Raw genomic sequence first — 22,205 nt, forward strand, 5'->3', positions numbered from 1 at the left:
ACAGGAACGGTGTGTGTAACATTAGCAACACATTATTAGCTGTTTGATAACGTAGTCAAGCAAAAGGCTATCTATATTAATCCATATTAAAGACAGAACCGTCGCAAGGGCTGTGCCAAGTGTGCGAGCGCATAGGGGCTCGCGCTAAGTAAAGTGACAGCTAACTTGAAGTAAAGCCAATAAAGTTCACGTTTTTGTCCTTCGAAATATTTTAATACTATAAACATAGCTAAAACAATATTGCTCTGAGCGTGTGCGTGTGACCGTGATTCGTGTGTATATTCAGTCAGTGTGTCCTCGCACGTCAAGTTCAGAGAGCTATTCAGTCCATTATAAATCTTTGCCTACCTGATAAGTTCAAGTAAATATGATGGAAGTTCATGCTCATTCAAGGATGTGCATTTGTATTATGTACGGAGAAGACACCGGCGCCTTCAGGATTTCATCTGAATGTTTTTTTTTTTAAATCTGAAAACTAAAAGCAACGAAAAAGTCAAACATCCATTAGCGTGTTCACAGAGGAAAACGGCTGAGCAAGTGGAGGCGGGGCTAATTTGCATATTCATAGATCTGTGCATATTAAATGAGACAAGGGTTTACAAGCTATTTTAAGGCATGAAGAAATTTTTTTCACTTTCTTTTTTTTTTTGTTTTTTTAAATATGTCATTTTGGTGATCAAAGATGAGTTTTACGAAATAAAATATTTGACCACAGGGGGACTTTAACATTTTTATTAAACATGGACCTTTACTTTAAAAAGTTAAAAAGTTTATTTCTGCTATTGCAGGCTCATTTTGTAAATGTAAGCAATTAATTTGGACAAGCGCAAACTGGGTGCTGGTAAACATGCTGGTGCAGAAGTACCTGCTCGGCTAGAATCGGCTCAAAGTCATGCATCTTCGGATGCGGAGCCTCGCACAAAGTTACAAAAAAATGACGTGCACACAGGCAGGCGAATTGGGGTCTCGTGCACTCAACGTGCAACATGATGACGTCATTTTCTCCGTGCCCACCTTCACGCTCATGCGGATGCAGCAAGTATAAAACAAGCTTTACATGGATGTGTCACAATAGTGTGCTCTCAACTTTTGTCATTAAAATAACGTTATAACTTAGGCCCCGATCAGACAGAACATTTTTTTTTCTTTTTCAGTGAGAGGTGCCTTATTTGCACCTTCGCGTTTAGCTGCCTGCTGCACCCCTCGTATTTGTAGGAGTGCTCTGAGGACCTGAAGTTGAAAAAAAACAACAACTCTGAGCAGAAGAGCATCTGGCGTCATTTGCGTTTTTTTTCCCCATTGTTCCATTGTGGTGATGAAACTTTACAGTTGCTTGGAACGTCCATCGACTGCAATAATGGAGGAGATGCATATTTGTACATCTCACCCTCGCGCTTTTGCTGTAATCCTTGATCCTATAGTGCTTGATAATCCTTGATCCTGATTTGGTTGTTGCCTAGCAACATAAAAAAACAGCACACTGCTTATTTGTAAATGATAAAAGTCAACCAAAAAAAATGGCAGTGCGGTGCCTCGCATTTTCAAACCTGAAAAACATGTTCTGTCTGATCAGGGCCTTATTCAGCCAATTACACTTGAATTACAAAAACCTGATATTTAAAAAAACAAACAAACAACAACAAAAAAACAATACTTTTTATACATCCTATTCTCTGGTTTGTTGCCCTTACAGCTCCTCATGTATAGGTACTTCCTTTTCCTCATTTACTATGATGTTCAGTTCATCTTCAGTTATCTTGCCGTCTGTGTTGCGATCTTGATTTTTGAACATGTTCTTTAGGATGGTATCACTGTCCATTCCTGGATGAATGCGGCCTCTGCCTTCAGCCACCTGTAGCATAATAAATGCTGAGAACTGCAGAAGAAAAAAACAAAATAAATCATTTGATAATCAGATATGTTACAAGTCATACTAGTCACAAAGATCTCTGTATTCACACTTAGTATTTGTGTGATAGGCAGGGATCTGTTTAATTGTATGCTGACTTGATTAGACATCTTGATTCTTGCGCACAGTAGACAGAGACTGACTCAATTTGCATGAACATCTTGATAGCAGCCCAACTGATAACCAACAGTTAAAAAAACAGGATGCTACCCTGTACTGTAGAGGAGAGTGTAGATAGGCGTCATTGAAGATTTTCTTTTAATGTTTTTTTTTTTTTTTTTTTTTTTGTATGTCTTGCTAGTCAATGTAGAGGGTAAACATGAGTTAGGCTTGTTTTGTTTTGATTATCTTTTTGGTTTGGTCGCAGCCCATGTCCCTCCTCCCTCTCATGTGAGTCCTTACATTAGTAAATACTATGAATTATTTTATTTTTTTTCTTTGAATCACCTTTTCCACCTTCTTGTACCACATTGTTTCCTTTTTTGTTGCCTTTTGTAACACTCTTGATTTTATTTATATATTTTTATTATATAAACAATGAAATGGTGGATCTAGTATCCCTGGCTATTAAGACTGGGTCAAGTATTCAGCTGGATATTACATTTCCTGCATATGCTGTATGATCCAGTAAGACTGGATCTAATACAAGGTGTCTTAGAATCATTTATAATGTAACTAACTGTATCGTGCATGCTCCTTTTTATTTTTGTTTTCGCTCTTTCCTGTGCTTGTTTTGCCTGAGTTCCCAGTCATCGTTAGTTTTCCTGATTATTTTTTTTTTAGTTCCTGCACCTGTTCTGTTTTACCTTGATTACTCTCCCTGTGTATTTAAACCGAGTTCTCTCTGTTTATTGTTCCGTGCTGTCTTTATTTGGTTGTGTTATACTGTAACTTCATGTAATCTCCTAATTTTCTTGTATTTATTAAAAACTGTTTTTGTTTGATCTCGTCTTCGTGCAGTCATTATAACCACTAAGCCCTGACAGTATCAGCCAGTCCAAGAAATTATTACAGTTTTTCTCGATTGCTAACACACTATAACGTTTGTCACAATTTCCCAAACCATTTATTCAATTCTAAAAGCAATGACACATTTCTCAAAACTATAAACACATTTCACTTGTTTTCACACACATTCCAATTTTCTTAATGATTTCTGCAAAAAACTACACAAAAATGCCCTTATTTTACAGTGGTTTAACCATGTTCTCATTCAGAAAACACAAACACATAATTTAATTAACCCAAGTGTCACACTTAAGCACACATTTATCCATCAGTAAACATTCAGTAGCAAAAATGTTAACACACCAATCAGAATCTTGGGATAATATAAACAGGAGCTTTAGAAATTGCATCCTAAAATCATCAACAGGGTTTTATACTACTTACACATACAGTATAATTACAGTACACAGTCACAGTAATCTCTCAGTTCTAAAAAAAAAAAATACAGCATATGTATACGTATATATTGTTATATATACACAGATATATATATATATATATATATATATATATATAGATATATATATATATAGATATATAGATATAGATATATAGATATATATATAGAGATATATAGATAGATATAACATACAAACCCAATTCCAAATCTGTACAAATTGTGAATAAAAACAGAATGCAATGATGTGGAAGTTTCAAATTTCAATATTTTATTCAGAATACAACATAGATGACATATCAAATGTTTAAACTGAGAAAATGTATCATTTTAAGGGAAAAATAAGTTGATTTTAAATTTCATGGCATCAACAAATCTCAAAAAAGTTGGGACAAGGCCATGTTTACCACTGTGTGGCATCCCCTCTTCTTTTTATAACAGTCTGCAAACGTCTGGGGACTGAGGAGACAAGTTGCTCAAGTTTAGGAATAGGAATGTTGTCCCATTCTTGTCTAATACAGGGTTCTAGTTGCTCAACTGTCTTAGGTCTTCTTTGTCGCATCTTCCTCCTTATGATGTGCCAAATGTTTTCTATGGGTGAAAAATCTAGACTGCAGGTTGGCCATTTCAGTACCCGGATCCTTCTTCTACGCAGCCATGATGTTGTAATTGATGCAGTATGTGATCTGGCATTGTCATGTTGGAAAATGCAAGGTCTTCCCTGAAAGAGACGACGTCTGGATGGAGCATATGTTGTTCTAGAACTTGGATATACCTTTCAGCATTGATGGTGCCTTTCCAGATGTGTAAGCTGCCCATGTCACATGCACTCATGCAACCCCATACCATCAGAGATGCAGGCTTCTGAACTGAGCGCTGATAACAACTTGGGTTGTCCTTGTCCTCTTTAGTCTGGATGACATGGCGTCCCAGTTTTCCAAAAAGAACTTCAAATTTTGATTCATCTGACCACAGAACAGTTTTCCACTTTGCCACAGCCCATTTTAAATGAGCCTTGGCCCAGAGAAAACGCCTGCGCTTCTGGATCATGTTTAGATATGGCTTCTTTTTTGACCTAAAGAGTTTTAGCCGGCAACGGCGAATGACACGGTGGATTGTGTTCACCGACAATGTTTTCTGGAAGTATTCCTGAGCCCATGTTGTGATTTCCATTAAAGTAGCATTCCTGTATGTGATGCAGTGCCGTCTAAGGGCCCGAAGATCACGGGCATCCAGTATGGTTTTCCGGGCTTGACCCTTATGGACAGAGATTGTTCCAGATTCTCTGAATCTTTGGATGATATTATGCACTGTAGATGATGATAACTTCAAACTCTTTGCAATTTTTCTCTGAGAAACTCCTTTCTGATATCGCTCCACTATTTTTCACCGCAGCATTGGGGGAATTGGTGATCCTCTGCCCAACTTGACTTCTGAGAGACATTGCCACTCTGAGAGGCTCTTTTTATACCCAATCATGTTGCCAATTGACCTAATAAGTTGCAAATTGGTCCTCCAGCTGTTCCTTATGTACATTTAACTTTTCCGGCCTCTTATTGCTACCTGTCCCAACTTTTTTGGAATGTGTAGCTCTCATGAAATCCAAAATGAGCCAATATTTGGCATGACATTTCAAAATGTCTCACTTTCAACATTTGATATGTTATCTATATTCTATTGTGAATAAAATATAAGTTTATGAGATTTGTAAATTATTGCATTCCTTTTTTATTCACAATTTGTACAGTGTCCCAACTTTTTTGGAATCAGGTTTGTATAATATATCCGGGGCGTTTCCCCTGAGGAGGCAAGGGAGGCAGTGCCTCCTCAAAAAAAAAAAAAAAAAAAAAAAAAAGGATGAGAAAATAATCCATATTACATATAAAACAACACAAATATTACAAATTATGACATTAAAAAGAGCACAAGTCACTCGTGTTTCTTAAGGAACACTGCCCAACAGAGACACCTGCAGGTAAAGTTACAGCAGGAGTCATGCCTCCCTTTTGCTCTCATAGAAGAGAAAACCATTAGAAAATAGAAAACCATTAGACCCTCGGCGTGCGGTGGGTTTTGTGGGGGGTAATTGAGAATGAATGGGGGAAAGTCACGTGAGAGGAGGCAATGTCTCCATCGCGCTATGATTGGATGTAATTGGTTATGACTGGATATGATTGGTTTGTGCAATAAATCCCGCCTCTTGTTTACGTGCACGTTCCGCGCGTCAGTTTGAATGAACAAATGATGGCATCAATGGGAAGGCTAATTGAAAAGCAAGTAAACAGATCACCCAGTTAGATTTCATGCTTTATGTCACATCAAAATCAAACTTGAAATGGACTGAAAGCATGATGACTGCGGGGGTTTTTAGTGCAATTAGCTTGGTGAAATTAAAAATACAATTTGTGTCTGTGACAGACGGTGTTTATGGAGCATGACTGATGATCCAAAATAGCCTAAGTTGACTATTAAAAAGAAAAACATCAATACACAAATAAAATATATTGTTTAAATTATTATTGTCTTTAGTTATTATTTTGGAATGAATGTAGAAATGCTTAAAACACTAATTTGATGAGATTGACTTGGTTTTGATAAATAGAACATTTATTACAATACATTGTTAATGTAAAATTACAAAATAGAATTGTATTTGGTTTCTTTTTGATGTAATGTTAAGTAATGTTCATTTAACAAGGAAGATGTGTCAACATTAAGAGTAATGCACAATTTACATTGATTCATAAATAAATAAAAAATGTGCCTCATTTCAGAACACCACTGCACACCACTGATATATATACGAAAAACTGTGTTTTAGAGTCGACTATCAAAGACTACCAGAACCCTTTAGACTCTCCAATTACACTAGCTGAACTATTTGTCATGATCATTACTGGGAGTGCCCTTGTCTGCCACTAGAGGGCACTCCAACCCGGACTGTGTCTCACCCCACTTGTGAACTACATTACCCATAACGCACTTCCCGGACTCATTATCCCATGTCATTGCACCCAGCTGTTTTGTGTTTCCTCATCAGTGTCTGTCTATTTATACCCTGTTTGTTTCTGCTTTTGTCATGGAGGTTTCAGTTCTGATTATCAGTTTTGTTGTTTGTTTCCTGTTCTCTGTTTGACTGCCTTTTGGATTTTTGACCCTTGCCTGTTTCTGGACTCACGATTTTGGATTACCCATTAAACAACCCTGCACATGGATCTGTCTGTTGTCTCCGTGATTTAACATGACAGAAACCTCCATCAATACTTGATCCAGCAGGATGGGTATTCGAATTACTCCTCCGGCTACTGTAAAGGAGCGGATGGCTCGTCTCGAAAATTTGACGACCCTGAGACAACAGGGGGTGGAGGTAGGAGGCTTTGCACAATCGTTTTGGACCCTGGCGGTAGGGCTGTGATATAATGATGCTTCCTTAATGGACCTTTTGAATGGTTGCCTGGATAACTCGTTACCTCTGTGGGAGATGGATGGACTGGGAGACCTGGACTTTTGGGGGTTCGTCCACTATCTCGAACTTCGGGGTAAGTGGGCCACACCGGGTCGGCCACACCGGGTCAGCCAGACCCCACTCCAACCAATGAGTTCGCTCCAGTCAGTTTGCACACTCCAGTCCGTGAATCCGTTCCAGAGGCCACAGAGGAGGTGGGCACTAAGCCTCTGCTTCACCTATGTAAGAGGAGGAGGAGGAGGAAGAAGGCTTCCTTCATCCTTCAAGCCATCCAGCCAGTGAGTCCGCTCCAGCCAGTGAGTCCGCTCCAGAGCCCGCTCCAGCCAGTGAGTCCGCTCCAGAGTCCGCTCCAGAGCCCGCTCCAGCCAGTGAGTCCGCTCCAGAGCCCGCTCCAGCCAGTGAGTCCGCTCCAGAGCCCGCTCCAGCCAGTGAGTCCGCTCCAGAGCCCGCTCCAGCCAGTGAGTCCGCTCCAGCCAGTGAGTCCGCTCCAGCCAGTGAGTCCGCTCCAGCCAGTGAGTCCGCTCCAGCCAGTGAGTCCGCTCCAGCCAGTGAGTCCGCTCCAGAGCCCGCTCCAGCCAGTGAGTCCGCTCCAGAGCCCGCTCCAGCCAGTGAGTCCGCTCCAGAGCCCGCTCCAGCCAGTGAGTCCGCTCCAGAGCCCGCTCCAGCCAGTGAGTCCGCTCCAGAGCCCGCTCCAGCCAGTGAGTCCGCTCCAGAGCCCGCTCCAGCCAGTGAGTCCGCTCCAGAGCCCGCTCCAGCCAGTGAGTCCACTCCAGCCAGTGAGTCCACTCCAGAGCCTGCTCCAGCCAGTGAGTCTGCTCCAGCCAGGGAATCCGCTCCAGCCAGTGAGTCCACTCCAGAGCCCGCTCCAGCCAGTGAGTCCGCTCCAGCCAGTGAGTCCGCTCCAGCCAGTGAGTCCGCTCCAGCCAGTGAGTCCGCTCCAGCCAGTGAGTCCGCTCCAGCCAGTGAGTCCGCTCCAGCCAGTGAGTCCGCTCCAGCCAGTGAGTCCGCTCCAGCCAGTGAGTCCGCTCCAGCCAGTGAGTCCGCTCCAGCCAGTGAGTCCACTCCAGCCAGTGAGTCCACTCCAGAGCCTGCTCCAGCCAGTGAGTCCGCTCCAGCCAGGGAATCCGCTCCAGCCAGTGAGTCCACTCCAGAGCCCGCTCCAGCCAGTGAGTCCGCTCCAGCCAGTGAGTCCGCTCCAGCCAGTGAGTCCGCTCCAGCCAGTGAGTCCGCTCCAGAGCCCGCTCCAGCCAGTGAGTCAGCTCCAGAGCCCGCTCCAGCCAGCGAGTCCGCTCCAGCCAGTGAGTCCGCTCCAGAGCCCGCTCCAGCCAGTGAGTCCGCTCCAGCCAGTGAGTCCGCTCCAGAGCCCGCGAGTCCGCTCCAGCCAGTGAGTCCGCTCCAGAGCCCGCGAGTCCGCTCCAGCCAGTGAGTCCGCTCCAGAGCCCGCTCCAGCCAGTGAGTCCGCTCCAGAGCCCGCTCCAGCCAGTGAGTCCGCTCCAGAGCCCGCTCCAGCCAGTGAGTCCGCTCCAGCCAGTGAGTCCGCTCCAGCCAGTGAGTCCGCTCCAGCCAGTGAGTCCGCTCCAGCCAGTGAGTCCGCTCCAGCCAGTGAGTCCGCTCCAGAGCCCGCTCCAGCCAGTGAGTCCGCTCCAGAGCCCGCTCCAGCCAGTGAGTCCGCTCCAGAGCCCGCTCCAGCCAGTGAGTCCGCTCCAGAGCCCGCTCCAGCCAGTGAGTCCGCTCCAGAGCCCGCTCCAGCCAGTGAGTCCGCTCCAGCCAGTGAGTCCGCTCCAGCCAGTGAGTCCGCTCCAGAGCCCGCCCGCTCCAGCCAGTGAGTCCGCTCCAGAGCCCGCCCGCTCCAGCCAGTGAGTCCGCTCCAGAGCCCGCCCGCTCCAGCCAGTGAGTCCGCTCCAGAGCCCGCCCGCTCCAGCCAGTGAGTCCGCTCCAGAGCCCGCTCCAGCCAGTGAGTCCGCTCCAGAGCCCGCTCCAGCCAGTGAGTCCGCTCCAGAGCCCGCTCCAGCCAGTGAGTCCGCTCCAGAGCCCGCTCCAGCCAGTGAGTCCGCTCCAGCCAGTGAGTCCGCTCCAGCCAGTGAGTCCGCTCCAGAGCCCGCCCGCTCCAGCCAGTGAGTCCGCTCCAGAGCCCGCCCGCTCCAGCCAGTGAGTCCGCTCCAGAGCCCGCCCGCTCCAGCCAGTGAGTCCGCTCCAGAGCCCGCTCCAGCCAGTGAGTCCGCTCCAGAGCCCGCTCCAGCCAGTGAGTCCGCTCCAGAGCCCGCTCCAGCCAGTGAGTCCACTCCAGCCAGTGAGTCCACTCCAGCCAGTGAGTCCACTCCAGCCAGTGAGTCCACTCCAGCCAGTGAGTCCACTCCAGAGCCTGCTCCAGCCAGTGAGTCCGCTCCAGCCAGTGAGTCCGCTCCAGCCAGTGAGTCCGCTCCAGCCAGTGAGTCCGCTCCAGCCAGTGAGTCCGCTCCAGAGCCCGCTCCAGCCAGTGAGTCCACTCCAGCCAGTGAGTCCGCTCCAGAGCCCGCTCCAGCCAGTGAGTCCACTCCAGCCAGTGAGTCCGCTCCAGAGCCCGCTCCAGCCAGTGAGTCCACTCCAGCCAGTGAGTCCACTCCAGCCAGTGAGTCCACTCCAGCCAGTGAGTCCACTCCAGAGCCTGCTCCAGCCAGTGAGTCCGCTCCAGCCAGTGAGTCCGCTCCAGCCAGTGAGTCCGCTCCAGCCAGTGAGTCCGCTCCAGCCAGTGAGTCCGCTCCAGCCAGTGAGTCCGCTCCAGAGCCCGCTCCAGCCAGTGAGTCCACTCCAGCCAGTGAGTCCGCTCCAGAGCCCGCTCCAGCCAGTGAGTCCGCTCCAGAGCCCGCCCGCTCCAGCCAGTGAGTCCGCTCCAGAGCCCGCTCCAGCCAGTGAGTCCGCTCCAGAGCCCGCTCCAGCCAGTGAGTCCGCTCCAGAGCCTGCTCCAGCCAGTGAGTCCGCTCCAGCCAGGGAATCCGCTCCAGCCAGTGAGTCCACTCCAGAGCCCGCTCCAGCCAGTGAGTCCGCTCCAGCCAGTGAGTCCGCTCCAGCCAGTGAGTCCGCTCCAGAGCCCGCTCCAGCCAGTGAGTCAGCTCCAGAGCCCGCTCCAGCCAGCGAGTCCGCTCCAGCCAGTGAGTCCGCTCCAGAGCCCGCTCCAGCCAGTGAGTCCGCTCCAGCCAGTGAGTCCGCTCCAGAGCCCGCGAGTCCGCTCCAGCCAGTGAGTCCGCTCCAGAGCCCGCGAGTCCGCTCCAGCCAGTGAGTCCGCTCCAGAGCCCGCTCCAGCCAGTGAGTCCGCTCCAGAGCCCGCTCCAGCCAGTGAGTCCGCTCCAGCCAGTGAGTCCGCTCCAGAGCCCGCTCCAGCCAGTGAGTCCACTCCAGCCAGTGAGTCCGCTCCAGAGCCCGCTCCAGCCAGTGAGTCCGCTCCAGAGCCCGCCCGCTCCAGCCAGTGAGTCCGCTCCAGAGCCCGCTCCAGCCAGTGAGTCCGCTCCAGAGCCCGCTCCAGCCAGTGAGTCCGCTCCAGAGCCCGCTCCAGCCAGTGAGTCCACTCCAGCCAGTGAGTCCACTCCAGCCAGTGAGTCCACTCCAGCCAGTGAGTCCACTCCAGAGCCCGCTCCAGCCAGTGAGTCCGCTCCAGCCAGTGAGTCCGCTCCAGCCAGTGAGTCCGCTCCAGAGCCCGCTCCAGCCAGTGAGTCCACTCCAGCCAGTGAGTCCACTCCAGCCAGTGAGTCCACTCCAGAGCCCGCTCCAGCCAGTGAGTCCGCTCCAGCCAGTGAGTCCGCTCCAGCCAGTGAGTCCGCTCCAGAGCCCGCTCCAGCCAGTGAGTCCGCTCCAGAGCCCGCTCCAGCCAGTGAGTCCGCTCCAGAGCCCGCTCCAGCCAGTGAGTCCACTCCAGCCAGTGAGTCCACTCCAGCCAGTGAGTCCGCTCCAGAGCCCGCTCCAGCCAGTGAGTCCGCTCCAGCCAGTGAGTCCGCTCCAGCCAGTGAGTCCGCTCCAGAGCCCGCTCCAGCCAGTGAGTCCGCTCCAGAGCCCGCTCCAGCCAGTGAGTCCGCTCCAGAGCCCGCTCCAGCCAGTGAGTCCGCTCCAGAGCCCGCTCCAGCCAGTGAGTCCGCTCCAGCCAGTGAGTCTGCTCCAGAGCCCGCTCCAGCCAGTGAGTCCGCTCCAGCCAGTGAGTCCACTCCAGAGCCCGCTCCAGCCAGTGAGTCCGCTCCAGCCAGTGAGTCCGCTCCAGCCAGTGAGTCCGCTCCAGCCAGTGAGTCCGCTCCAGAGCCCGCTCCAGCCAGTGAGTCCGCTCCAGAGCCCGCTCCAGCCAGTGAGTCCGCTCCAGCCAGTGAGTCCGCTCCAGCCAGTGAGTCCGCTCCAGAGCCCGCTCCAGAGCCCGCTCCAGCCAGTGAGTCCGTTCCAGCCAGTGAGTCCGCTCCAGAGCCCGCTCCAGAGCCCGCTCCAGCCAGTGAGTCCGCTCCAGCCAGTGAGTCCGCTCCAGCCAGTGAGTCCGCTCCAGCCAGTGAGTCCGCTCCAGAGCCCGCTCCAGCCAGTGAGTCCGCTCCAGAGCCCGCTCCAGCCAGTGAGTCCGCTCCAGAGCCCGCTCCAGCCAGTGAGTCCGCTCCAGCCAGTGAGTCCGCTCCAGCCAGTGAGTCCGCTCCAGCCAGTGAGTCCGCTCCAGAGCCCGCTCCAGAGCCCGCTCCAGCCAGTGAGTCCGCTCCAGCCAGTGAGTCCACTCCAGAGCCCGCTCCAGCCAGTGAGTCCGCTCCAGCCAGTGAGTCCGCTCCAGCCAGTGAGTCCGCTCCAGCCAGTGAGTCCGCTCCAGAGCCCGCTCCAGCCAGTGAGTCCGCTCCAGAGCCCGCTCCAGCCAGTGAGTCCGCTCCAGCCAGTGAGTCCGCTCCAGCCAGTGAGTCCGCTCCAGAGCCCGCTCCAGAGCCCGCTCCAGCCAGTGAGTCCGTTCCAGCCAGTGAGTCCGCTCCAGAGCCCGCTCCAGCCAGTGAGTCCGCTCCAGCCAGTGAGTCCGCTCCAGCCAGTGAGTCCGCTCCAGCCAGTGAGTCCGCTCCAGCCAGTGAGTCCGCTCCAGAGCCCGCTCCAGCCAGTGAGTCCGCTCCAGAGCCCGCTCCAGCCAGTGAGTCCGCTCCAGAGCCCGCTCCAGCCAGTGAGTCCGCTCCAGAGCCCGCTCCAGCCAGTGAGTCCGCTCCAGCCAGTGAGTCCGCTCCAGAGCCCGCTCCAGAGCCCGCTCCAGAGCCCGCTCCAGCCAGTGAGTCCGTTCCAGAGCCCGCTCCAGCCAGTGAGTCCACTCCAGCCAGTGAGTCCGCTCCAGCCAGTGAGTCCACTCCAGAGCCTGCTCCAGCCAGTGAGTCCGCTCCAGCCAGTGAGTCCGCTCCAGCCAGTGAGTCCGCTCCAGCCAGTGAGTCCGCTCCAGAGCCCGCTCCAGCCAGTGAGTCCGCTCCAGAGCCCGCTCCAGCCAGTGAGTCCGCTCCAGAGCCCGCTCCAGCCAGTGAGTCCGCTCCAGAGCCCGCTCCAGCCAGGGAGTCCGCTCCAGCCAGTGAGTCCGCTCCAGAGCCCGCTCCAGCCAGGGAGTCCGCTCCAGCCAGTGAGTCCGCTCCAGAGCCCGCTCCAGCCAGTGAGTCCGCTCCAGAGCCCGCTCCAGCCAGTGAGTCCGCTCCAGAGCCCGCTCCAGCCAGGGAGTCCGCTCCAGCCAGTGAGTCCGCTCCAGCCAGTGAGTCCGCTCCAGAGCCCGCTCCAGCCAGTGAGTCCGCTCCAGCCAGTGAGTCAGCTCCAGCCAGGGAATCCGCTCCAGTCAGTGAGTCCGCTGCAGCGCATTTCAGAGACCAAAGGGTGGTCTCTGAAATGCCGTAAGCACCAAAAACAAGTCCCAAGAGAGAATCGAGGTAGGACGAGGAGGATTCAACCTTCTGGCACCTCTGAGGAATCTGATGATCAGGTGATGCTTTCCAAGAGACTTACCATCAACCGCATCGTGATTTGCTGTATTGCAGCTACATACACTTTCAGGGTGGAGAGAGACAGCCTTTGCTCCAACCCCTTTTGCAGGAAGGAAAGCACTGGACATCATAGGGGGTCTTCCCAGTGGGAAGAGCACCATTCAACGAAGGTGCAACCTCTTCACAAGCTGAATGATCAGCACTCTCTTTGAAGGCGCACTCTCAAGAGCTGTGAAAATAGCTGTTTTTAATAGCTGTTTTTAAAAGCTATGAGACCACGGCCACCGCTGAAAGTACCGTCACACCAACACCAACTTGAAGAGGCTTCTCTCCCAAAGAAGGGACTCATTATAGAGAACAGAGCAGAGCAGGAAACACTAGAAAAGCTTAGCTCCGAAGCGAAAAGCAAATATGCGAGGCAGGCACTTCTTATTTATGCCCACACGGCGGGGCGGAGCGTCGGATGCAAAGTTTGCATGCCAATGTCCATTGGCTCATTTAGTTTACACTCGGAATAGATTTGTCTCTCAAAGCAATCCCCAATTCGTTGGTTCACTTCTGACGTAACGTTGTACGTGACTGACTGAAAGGGAACTATCAGAGATGCTGCTGCTTTTCATAACCAAAGCTACATATGTCTCCCCCTAAGGGATAGTCTGGACAGTAGATGGATTCGGTTACTTAAAACAGTGGTTCTTAAACCTGTCCTGGAGTACCACTAGCCCTGCACATTTTGTATGTCTCCCTCATCTATCACACTTGATTCAACTCATGAGCTCATTAGTAGAGAGTACAAGACCTGAAATGGGTGTGTCAGATATAGGGAGACACACAAAATGTGCCGAGCTGGTGGTACTCCAGAACGTGTTTGAGAACCACTGACTTAAAACATAGAACAGATTTCTGTTCCACCTCCACATTTTAGACTGAATGCCTATAGTGTTTTATTGTTCTATTCATGCCATTCTCAGAATCTGATAGGAATCTGTAGATGGACAGATCTCCAGCAAAGATGATCAAAATAATTGTGAAAGATAACATTCATTTTCGCTCATGGCAAAAGTAAAAAATGAGAACAGAAGTGTGCTAAGGGTGTCTCAGCTCTCTGTATTTAATGGTCATTGCATGTGAATTGCATCAATTGGTGAAGAATGGGATTTTGATGATGTGGAAGAATATTCTCAGAAGACAGCAAAAAAAAAAATAAAGTAAAACTTTTTTTTATTTTATTTTTTACTGAGACAAAGGTGTGTGGTTTTCTGTTCCTGTCTGCCTAAGTGGTTTGCAATTGTAGCTCTTTGTCGTTTAAACTGCTAAATTTGATTTAATCATCAGAATTGTTGCCAGTGTTATAGTGGAACGAGCTTATTTTGATATTATCTATCACGTTAGCTTTTAATCTAATCTAAAATTTTGCTAGCCTGTTAAATTTTCATTCGTGCATACAGTTTCTTTTCTCTCTTGCACTCTATCATTTACAAACCCATCAAACAACTGGCAAGTTGGAATCAATCAACAAGCATGGTGAGTCATCTCCTGTTGTTGCTTGCGACATGTTTAGTGTAACCACCTCTGTCAGCAGCGAGGGATTTACATGGAGCGAAGGCTTTAGATTTAAAGGTGCCCTAGAACGCTTTTTTACAAGATGAATATAAGTCTAGGGTGTCCCTTGAATGTATCTGTGAAGTTTCAGCTTAAAATACCCCATAGATTTTTTTTTTTTTTTATTCAGTTTTTTAACTGCCTATTTTGAGGCATAATTATAAATGCGCCGATTCAGAGTGCGTCCCCTTTAAATGCTCGCGCTTCCCGCCCCCAAGCTTGCGACTCTATAATACATTGCATAAACAAAGTTCACACAGCTAATATAACTGTAACGAAGCTGGACTCAGGCAGGGATCCATGTGCAAAGCTTTTATTGTGGTCGTACAGGCAGGGTCAAACGGGAACAAACAGGAACAGCAAGGGACAGGCAGAGTCGTGGTCAGGATACAGGCAGTAGATCAGGGCAGGCAGATATCGTTCACAGTCCAGATAACAATAAACAGTCCAAAGGCGGGCAGCAGGGAATCGTAAACGGTAAACAGGCAAGATCAACAACAGACAGGCAGACAGGATACAAACGCTCAGAAATGTACACAATGTGAAACTTGTGAGTCTTTTATAGTACAGGTAATGAGCTACAGCTGTATGTGGCAATTTGTGATTGGTGTGGAAGGTGAGCATGTTACTGGCGGAGAGGATTATGGGAAATGGAGTCCAGGAACTGATGGGGATCATGACAATAACCCTCAAAATGGATCTTTACAAAGTGTTCGTCATGCAGCCTATCCGATCATGCAAGTATGGTATTTATTTGGATGTTTACATTTGATTCTGAATGAGTTTCATAGTGCTCCATGGCTAAAGTTAACATTACACACTGTTGGAGAGATTTATAAAGAATGAAGATGTGTTTATGAATCATACAGACTGGAAGTGTTTAATAATTAAAATAATGATGGTTCATCTAAGTGAAAACAGTAAGAAACAATGGTAACTTTAACCACATTAGCAGTACATTAGCAACATACTAACGAAACATTTAGAAAGACAGTTTACAAATATCACTAAAAATTTAATGATATCATGGATCATATCAGTTATTATTGCTCAATCTGCCATTTTTCGCTGTTGTCCTTGCTTGCTTACCTGCATAAAGTCTTTTGTTTCGGCTCTGTGCAGCTCCAGACATTAATACTGGCTTGTCTAATGCCTTGAACATGGGCTGGCATATGCAAAATTTGGGGGCGTACATATTAATGACCCCGACTGTTGCATTACAGTCGGTGTTATGTTGAGATTCACCTGTTCTTCAGAGGTCTTTTGCACAAATCAAATTTACATAAGGAGGAAACAATGGTGTTTGAGACTCACTGTATGTAATTTCCATGTACAGAACTCTAATTATTTAACTATGCCGAGGTAAATTCAATTTTCAATTCTAGGGCACCTTTAACTTTGGATGCAGCTAGCTTAGAGAGCCCCCGCAGCAGGGCAACTTGGTGACTGTGAGACGCCATTGTCACAGGACAAAACGCCACTATTCAGTTCTTAGCACTGCATTTGACACTTTCAAACACAACATTCCTTTGAATAGGCTGTGGGATTGCAAATTTAATAATCTTTTTAAGATCTGATGACCCTACATCCTGACATAACCTCACATGAAATACTAAGGTGAAGTACATTGTATTTAGCATTTTAAGGTAAAGATGACGACATCAGATGAATGATTCTGTTTAGCAAAGTTTCTAGCAAGAGTTTTCTGCCAGTTCCTGTTTCTCTTTATTGTATGTCTAATGGGACAGATTACTGAGATTCTCACCTTTAGTCGTTAATGGCTCTTGGAGCCCCTCTCCCATTCTTTGAATAGGTATGCTGATTGGATTAGGACTTGTGACACTCTAGCGTCTGGGGCGGGTTCCTATACCTGAATACTTCATTTGCATGCTTTGTTGTCTCCCTGGTGCTTTGTCTCTATCACTAAGCACTGCCCCATAAAATGTATATAAACTTCAATGTACACTGCCTTAGTCAGATTTTGGATGACCACAGCGACGCCCAGCGTGTTTCTCAATAAAGAGTAACTTCTGCTTCAAGAGATCCCAAAGTCTCCTGGTCTATGCTTCTGAGATTTCCAACAGTTTTGGTGCCGTGACCCGGATAGAGCTTCTCACCTCAATCCAGATTGGAACTTCAAGCACAACAAAGATCTGATCCAAAAGAAGATCCAGGCTGAATTTTCCTGTACACCCAAGGGTTGGTGAGTGATACTCTATCCAAAAGAACCATTAAGACCAGTACAAAGTTGTCCTCTGCACCGTCAGAGAAGAGTTAACAGACAGCTGTAGGGTTTGGTTAACTAAGTTATCCTCTAAAAATGTTCTTTTAAAGATGAAGTTTATCCTCTGTTCAGGCAGGGAAGATTAGCATTAAGTGCTAATATTGGTAACCTCTGTTCAGGCAGGGAAGATTAGCATTAAGTGCTAATATTGGTAACCTCTGTTCAGGCAGGGAAGTTTTAGCATTACGTGCTAATATTGTTTATCCTCTGTTTAATCAGGGAAGATGGTGTGTTAACAGAATAGCCATCCTCTACTTTGCTAGAGAAGAGAGTTCATCCTCTGTTAATTCAGGGAAGGTTACAATTGTTACAGTGTGCTAGCAAGTTGATTCTACTCTGCTCACCAGAGAAGGTTGAATACATTATGATGTGTATTAACTAGGTTAACCTCTGCTCTGTCAGGGAAGTGTTGAAGTGTATTGTTGTGCCAGAAAGACATTACACAATGTTGAGAAAGAACGCTAGACTAATTCCAACAACTGAGAAAGGTGGACTAGCTACCCCTTTATGGACAGATAGTGAGTTCAAATCATTGTTAGGAAAGCACATGGACTCAATAGTGACTGAGTCAGTCAGACTGGATTTGACAAAGAAATTTGGGATTCATCCAGAAAAAGTTTGGTCTATTGAAGAATGCAAAAAGGTACTTGGTGCTTGTATTCGGAAGAAAAATATGAAGGGCATTATCTGCTGCCACAGAGAATTTACTCTATCCATTGCACAAGAACAAATCCAACGTATTACTAAGTTAGAAGAGCAGAACAAACAGTTGCACACTCGAGTGTCTCGTCTCACTCAGAAGTTGGGCCTTAACAAAGCCTCAACCAAATGTGACTCAAAAGACCAACAGTCAGATGAAAGCTATCCTGACATACAGTCTTTCTGTAGACTAGAGGACAATAGCAATACTGGATTCATGCATAAAGATGTAAATGCAGTTGAAGTGTGTGGAGCGAGACAAAAGGCTCAGAGTAGGGCAAAAGGGGTTGACACAGTTACATCTGTAACCCCCATACTGCAGTCACAAGCAGTCAGTACCACTATAGGTCCTGAAGACATAGAAAGAATTGCTGAGAATTTGCCATCAGTGCATAGAAACTTTTCTGAGTTTAGGACAGAGTTGTCCAGAAAAATGAAGCTCTATGATATGTCCCTAGCTGAAGTCACACAAGTAATGTCACAAATCCTGAAAGAGTCAGAATTCAATGATTTTGAAAGTGCTGTAAATAATTCTGAGTTTCAGCATTCCAGCAAAGGTGAATTGAGAGAAGGAGTTCTGAGAGTGTTACAGAACCTTGTTGGACCAAAGGTGGACTGGTCAAAGATCACTAGTTGTGTACAGAAGAAGGATGAAACTGTAAGTGAGTACACTGAAAGATTTTGTCAGTCAGCGGCAGCATACAGTGGAATAGTTGACACTCCAGAGAAGGTGTTAGAGGATAATGGACCACTGGTCCGCATGTGGTTTGATGGGCTTTCATCAGAATACAGAAATGCATTGCCTTTCTTAGACCTCACATGGTCCAATAGAACTCTGCAAAACAACTTGGATAGGTTAGCTGTTTGGGAAAGAGACTCATGTCAAAACAAGAGTAACGATTGCAGCAGCATCCTTTAAGGTCAACACAGAGAATCGACAGAAACGTAAATGTCCTAAGAGAAAGGGCAGTTGTCATTATTGTGGTAAACCTGGACATTGGATGAAAGAGTGTAGGAAAAACAAAAAGACATTTAAAGAAATGAACAGCTTTACTCAGCTCCTACTCAGTCTACTTGCTACATTGAAACTGCCCCTCCCCTCTTCTCCAAACTCTTGGAGCAGCAGCTTGCTGACATGCTAACCATTTGGGCTGTGAGTGCCTAATTTCCCCAGTAATCTACAAGAAAGCTGAAAGACTCATTCTGAACAAAAGAAAGTTGACTATCACTTCCACCATTTGGGGACACAGGTTAAATACACTCACAGCCTTAAATGTTATGCTACAGCACACTCCATTCACTTATCCATCCTCTATGGGTTATGATGTCTGCTATGACTGATGTTTCAATGGAAGATGGAGATGTAGCACAATAAAGTTTGCAATTTAATTACAGGGAGAGAATAGGACACGCAGACCAGTGAGGAGCCCAGGGAAGAACCGAAGTGCATAAGGCCTCTGGGGCCAACCATGGTGTGAAGACTTCCTCATAGGTTTCCCCATCTCAGTTTATCCCCACCTTACTGGTCTATAGGTGTCAAATTGATTAAGACTAGGTTAAGAAAAAGAAGAACAAAACCACTATACGATCACTAGAAGTTTATGATGATCAGAGTTAGACAGAAAAACTATACGATCATCAGAGGTCTAACGTACTAAAGTCTATGCATGAATACTGCTGGTCTGCTGTCTCTTTGTTTTCTTGTGTGCAGGTATGTGAATATGCCATGACATCTCATTAGCAGCACCTGGTGTAAAGCATCACCTCAGATATCCGTGAACAACCTTCATGATGACGGAGTCATCTGAGCAACTCGGAGTTGCACAACGACAAATAATCATCTTGGGACAAACATGGAAATGGACTCTACCAGGAACAGACTCCACAGATATTCAGGCGCCATGGACTTTTAGGACTTCCACGCTTATGCTACATGGTTTTCTGTGTCATCATGTAGTTTATACAACATGTTACCACCCTGCGTTGTATATGTGTGTCAACAGTATACTCAAGTTAAAGAACAACACTTATGTAAATGTTGGACACGACACAGAATAAGATGTATGTGCCTGTAACTGTTACAAGTTGCATGACTGGAAGATGGAACTTATGTTAACAAACATATGTTATAGAAGGGATTTAAGAAGGTTTAAATTTGTATTATGTGAGAGTTATTAGAACTCTCAAAGGGGGAACTGTGAGATTGCAAATTTAATAATCTTTTTAAGATCTGATGACCTTACATCCTGACATAACCTCACATGAAATACTAAGGTGAAGTACATTGTATTTAGCATTTTAAGGTAAAGATGACGACATCAGATGAATGATTCTGTTTAGCAAAGTTTCTAGCAAGAGTTTTCTGCCAGTTCTTGTTTCTCTTTATTGTATGTCTAATGGGACAGATTACTGAGATTCTCACCTTTAGTCGTTAATGGCTCTTGGAGCCCCTCTCCCATTCTTTGAATAGGTATGCTGATTGAATTAGGACTTGACTTGACTCTAGCGTCTGGGGCGGGTTCCTATACCTGAATACTTCATTTGCATGCTTTGTTGTCTCCCTGGTGCTTTGTCTCTATCACTAAGCACTGTCCCATAAAATGTATATAAACTTCAATGTACACTGCCTTAGTCAGATTTTGGATGACCATAGCGACGCACAGCGTGTTTCTCAATAAAGAGTAACTTCTGCTTCAAGAGATCCCAAAGTCTCCTGGTCTATGCTTCTGAGATTTCCAACAAGGCTCAAAAATTAAGTTGGAAGATGTATCATACCAATTATGGAGTATAAGCTTAGTATGGAGTAATGCAAGTCTTAGCACTAGGACTGTTGCTTTTCACTCTGTACATACTACCCTTGGAAGATATCATTGTGAAACATGATATTAGTTTTTACTGTTATGCTGATGCTGTAATACTCAGCCCTATATTTCTTTGCGGCCTGTCGAAACATACCCATTCATAAAACTAATGGAATGCATAGTTGCATTTCCTACTACTAAATTCTGAAGGGAAAAAAAGAGGTTTAATTATTGGACCAAAACCCTCAGCACATAATAACCTAGAATACTACCTAACAATTGATGGCTGCTCAGGTCTATGTCGTCAGTTAGGAACCTGGGTGTGCTATTTGATAGCAATCTTTCATTTGAAAGCCACATTTCGAACATTTGTAAAACTGCATTTTCCATCTTAAAAAAAAAAAAAAAAAAATCTAAATTACAACATATGCCCTCGATGTTGAATGCAGAAGATAATTCATGCATTCATGACCTCAAGGCTAGATTATTGTAATGCTTTACTGGGTGATTACCCTGCAGGCTTAATAAACAATCTTGAGCTGGTCCAAAATGCAGCTAGAGTTCTTACAAGAACCAGAAAGTATGACCATATTAGCCCAGTTCTGTTAGCACTGCATTAGCTCCCTATTACAGTTTTTACAACAAGCTAACAAGCGTTTACCAATACTTAAAGTAGTTTTTCTAAACTCATTCTTGGCAACATAGCCATATATTATCTAAAATATGTCAATACTTTATAGAATGTAAAAAGAAGAAGAAAGTAACAGCAGAATTGCTCAGGGCAGCCACTGGTCAAATGGGTCCCCTGTGGAACGTCAGTTGCCCCCTTGGTTGAAATCTCTTTCTTGGGTGGAGTGGGATGTTGATGGTGCCCCTATAGAGGGTGGGATGGTGTCCCCTTGGTAGTTGGTGCCCTACACAGACCGCATAATCTGCATATATAGAACAGTGGTACTGGAATCGTTGTAGTAAAAGCTTTACATGAAGCTTTTACTGAAATTAAAACATGAAATTGCTTCATTGATCAACAACAAATCCAACATACATGGCCTTTGGTTACTATGGAAGCTTTTTTCTGCCACAGAATAAAAAAAGTATAAAAAGGTAATTGTGATTTTTTTATTTTTATCTCAGAATTCTGACTTTGTTTTGTTGCAATTGTGAGTTTACATCTCACATTTCTAAACTTTTTTTCTCAGAATTGTGAGATATAACTAGGAATTGAGTAGGGTTGTGCCGATGGACGATATCATGGCTGACTGACATCACGATGGAGAGACAGCATCGTGATGCCACGCCCCCGCCCTGCTCCACTGCGAGTCGACACCATAGACTGTAAAAAAAAAAATACACACACAAATCCTAGTCTCTTCTATAGACTATAGTTAACCTAATTTCTTTGCAGGAATTGTTCTGTAAATTAAATTGAGAATATAACAAATGCATATATGCTATTTTAAATACTGTAGACAGATACTGTATGCCAGAGACGTGACGTGTGTTAGTCTGTGAAAATACAGTGTCAGGCATTTTATCTTGACATTGTTAGAATCTTGTCTTTTTTACATGTCTAACACTGTACCTTTAACTTAAAATATTTAATTTTGTACAAGAAAACAGCCCTTATTAATGAATTATTAGTAGCCTATTTTAGTGTCTCAGGAGATCATGCTCATTGATATAGCTCTGTGGCTATACTGCACTGAAGCGGCAGTTTAAGATATAAACCCAGAATTCAGCGAACGTCAATTAACTTTTGTCTGGTTAATAAATACCTTTAAAGACAATTTTCCTTGGCCATAATGTCAAATCAAATGAAAGAATAAGGTGATTCTGATAACACAAATTTATTAAAACACAGAAGAACAACAAAGAACAAGAAAACGGGATTTACAACATGTGAATTCATCCAACTCTACCGAAATACATGAAAGTAAGTAAGCTGAGGGCTGTTTCATAAAACAAGATTAGAAAACAAGCCAGGCTTATTTTACTTAGTCAGACTTTTTGTCAGCGAATTCTGTTTCATAAAACAAACTTAAATTAGTTCAAACTCAGTTACCCTGGCAACTTATGCTGGGAAACTAGCCTGGTCTGGAGCAGGCTAACTGAGCA

The 22,205-nt window shown here is 46.3% G+C and overlaps 1 protein-coding gene across 2 annotated transcripts in view; it reads right to left on the reverse strand.

Moving 5' to 3' along the window:
- Positions 1-752: 752 nt before the first annotated feature.
- fkbp10a (FKBP prolyl isomerase 10a) overlaps positions 753-22,205 on the reverse strand; it is a 203,181-nt gene continuing 181,728 nt past the window's right edge. For both annotated transcript variants that reach the window (XM_048206146.1, XM_048206145.1), the window contains one exon: positions 753-1,876. In XM_048206146.1, the coding sequence (XP_048062103.1) occupies positions 1,688-1,876 (189 nt within the window). In that variant the 3' untranslated portion in view covers positions 753-1,687. The remainder of the gene's footprint in view (positions 1,877-22,205) is intronic.

Source organism: Megalobrama amblycephala, linkage group LG11, assembly GCF_018812025.1.
Source record: "Megalobrama amblycephala isolate DHTTF-2021 linkage group LG11, ASM1881202v1, whole genome shotgun sequence".
Taxonomy (NCBI): Eukaryota; Metazoa; Chordata; class Actinopteri; order Cypriniformes; family Xenocyprididae; genus Megalobrama; species Megalobrama amblycephala.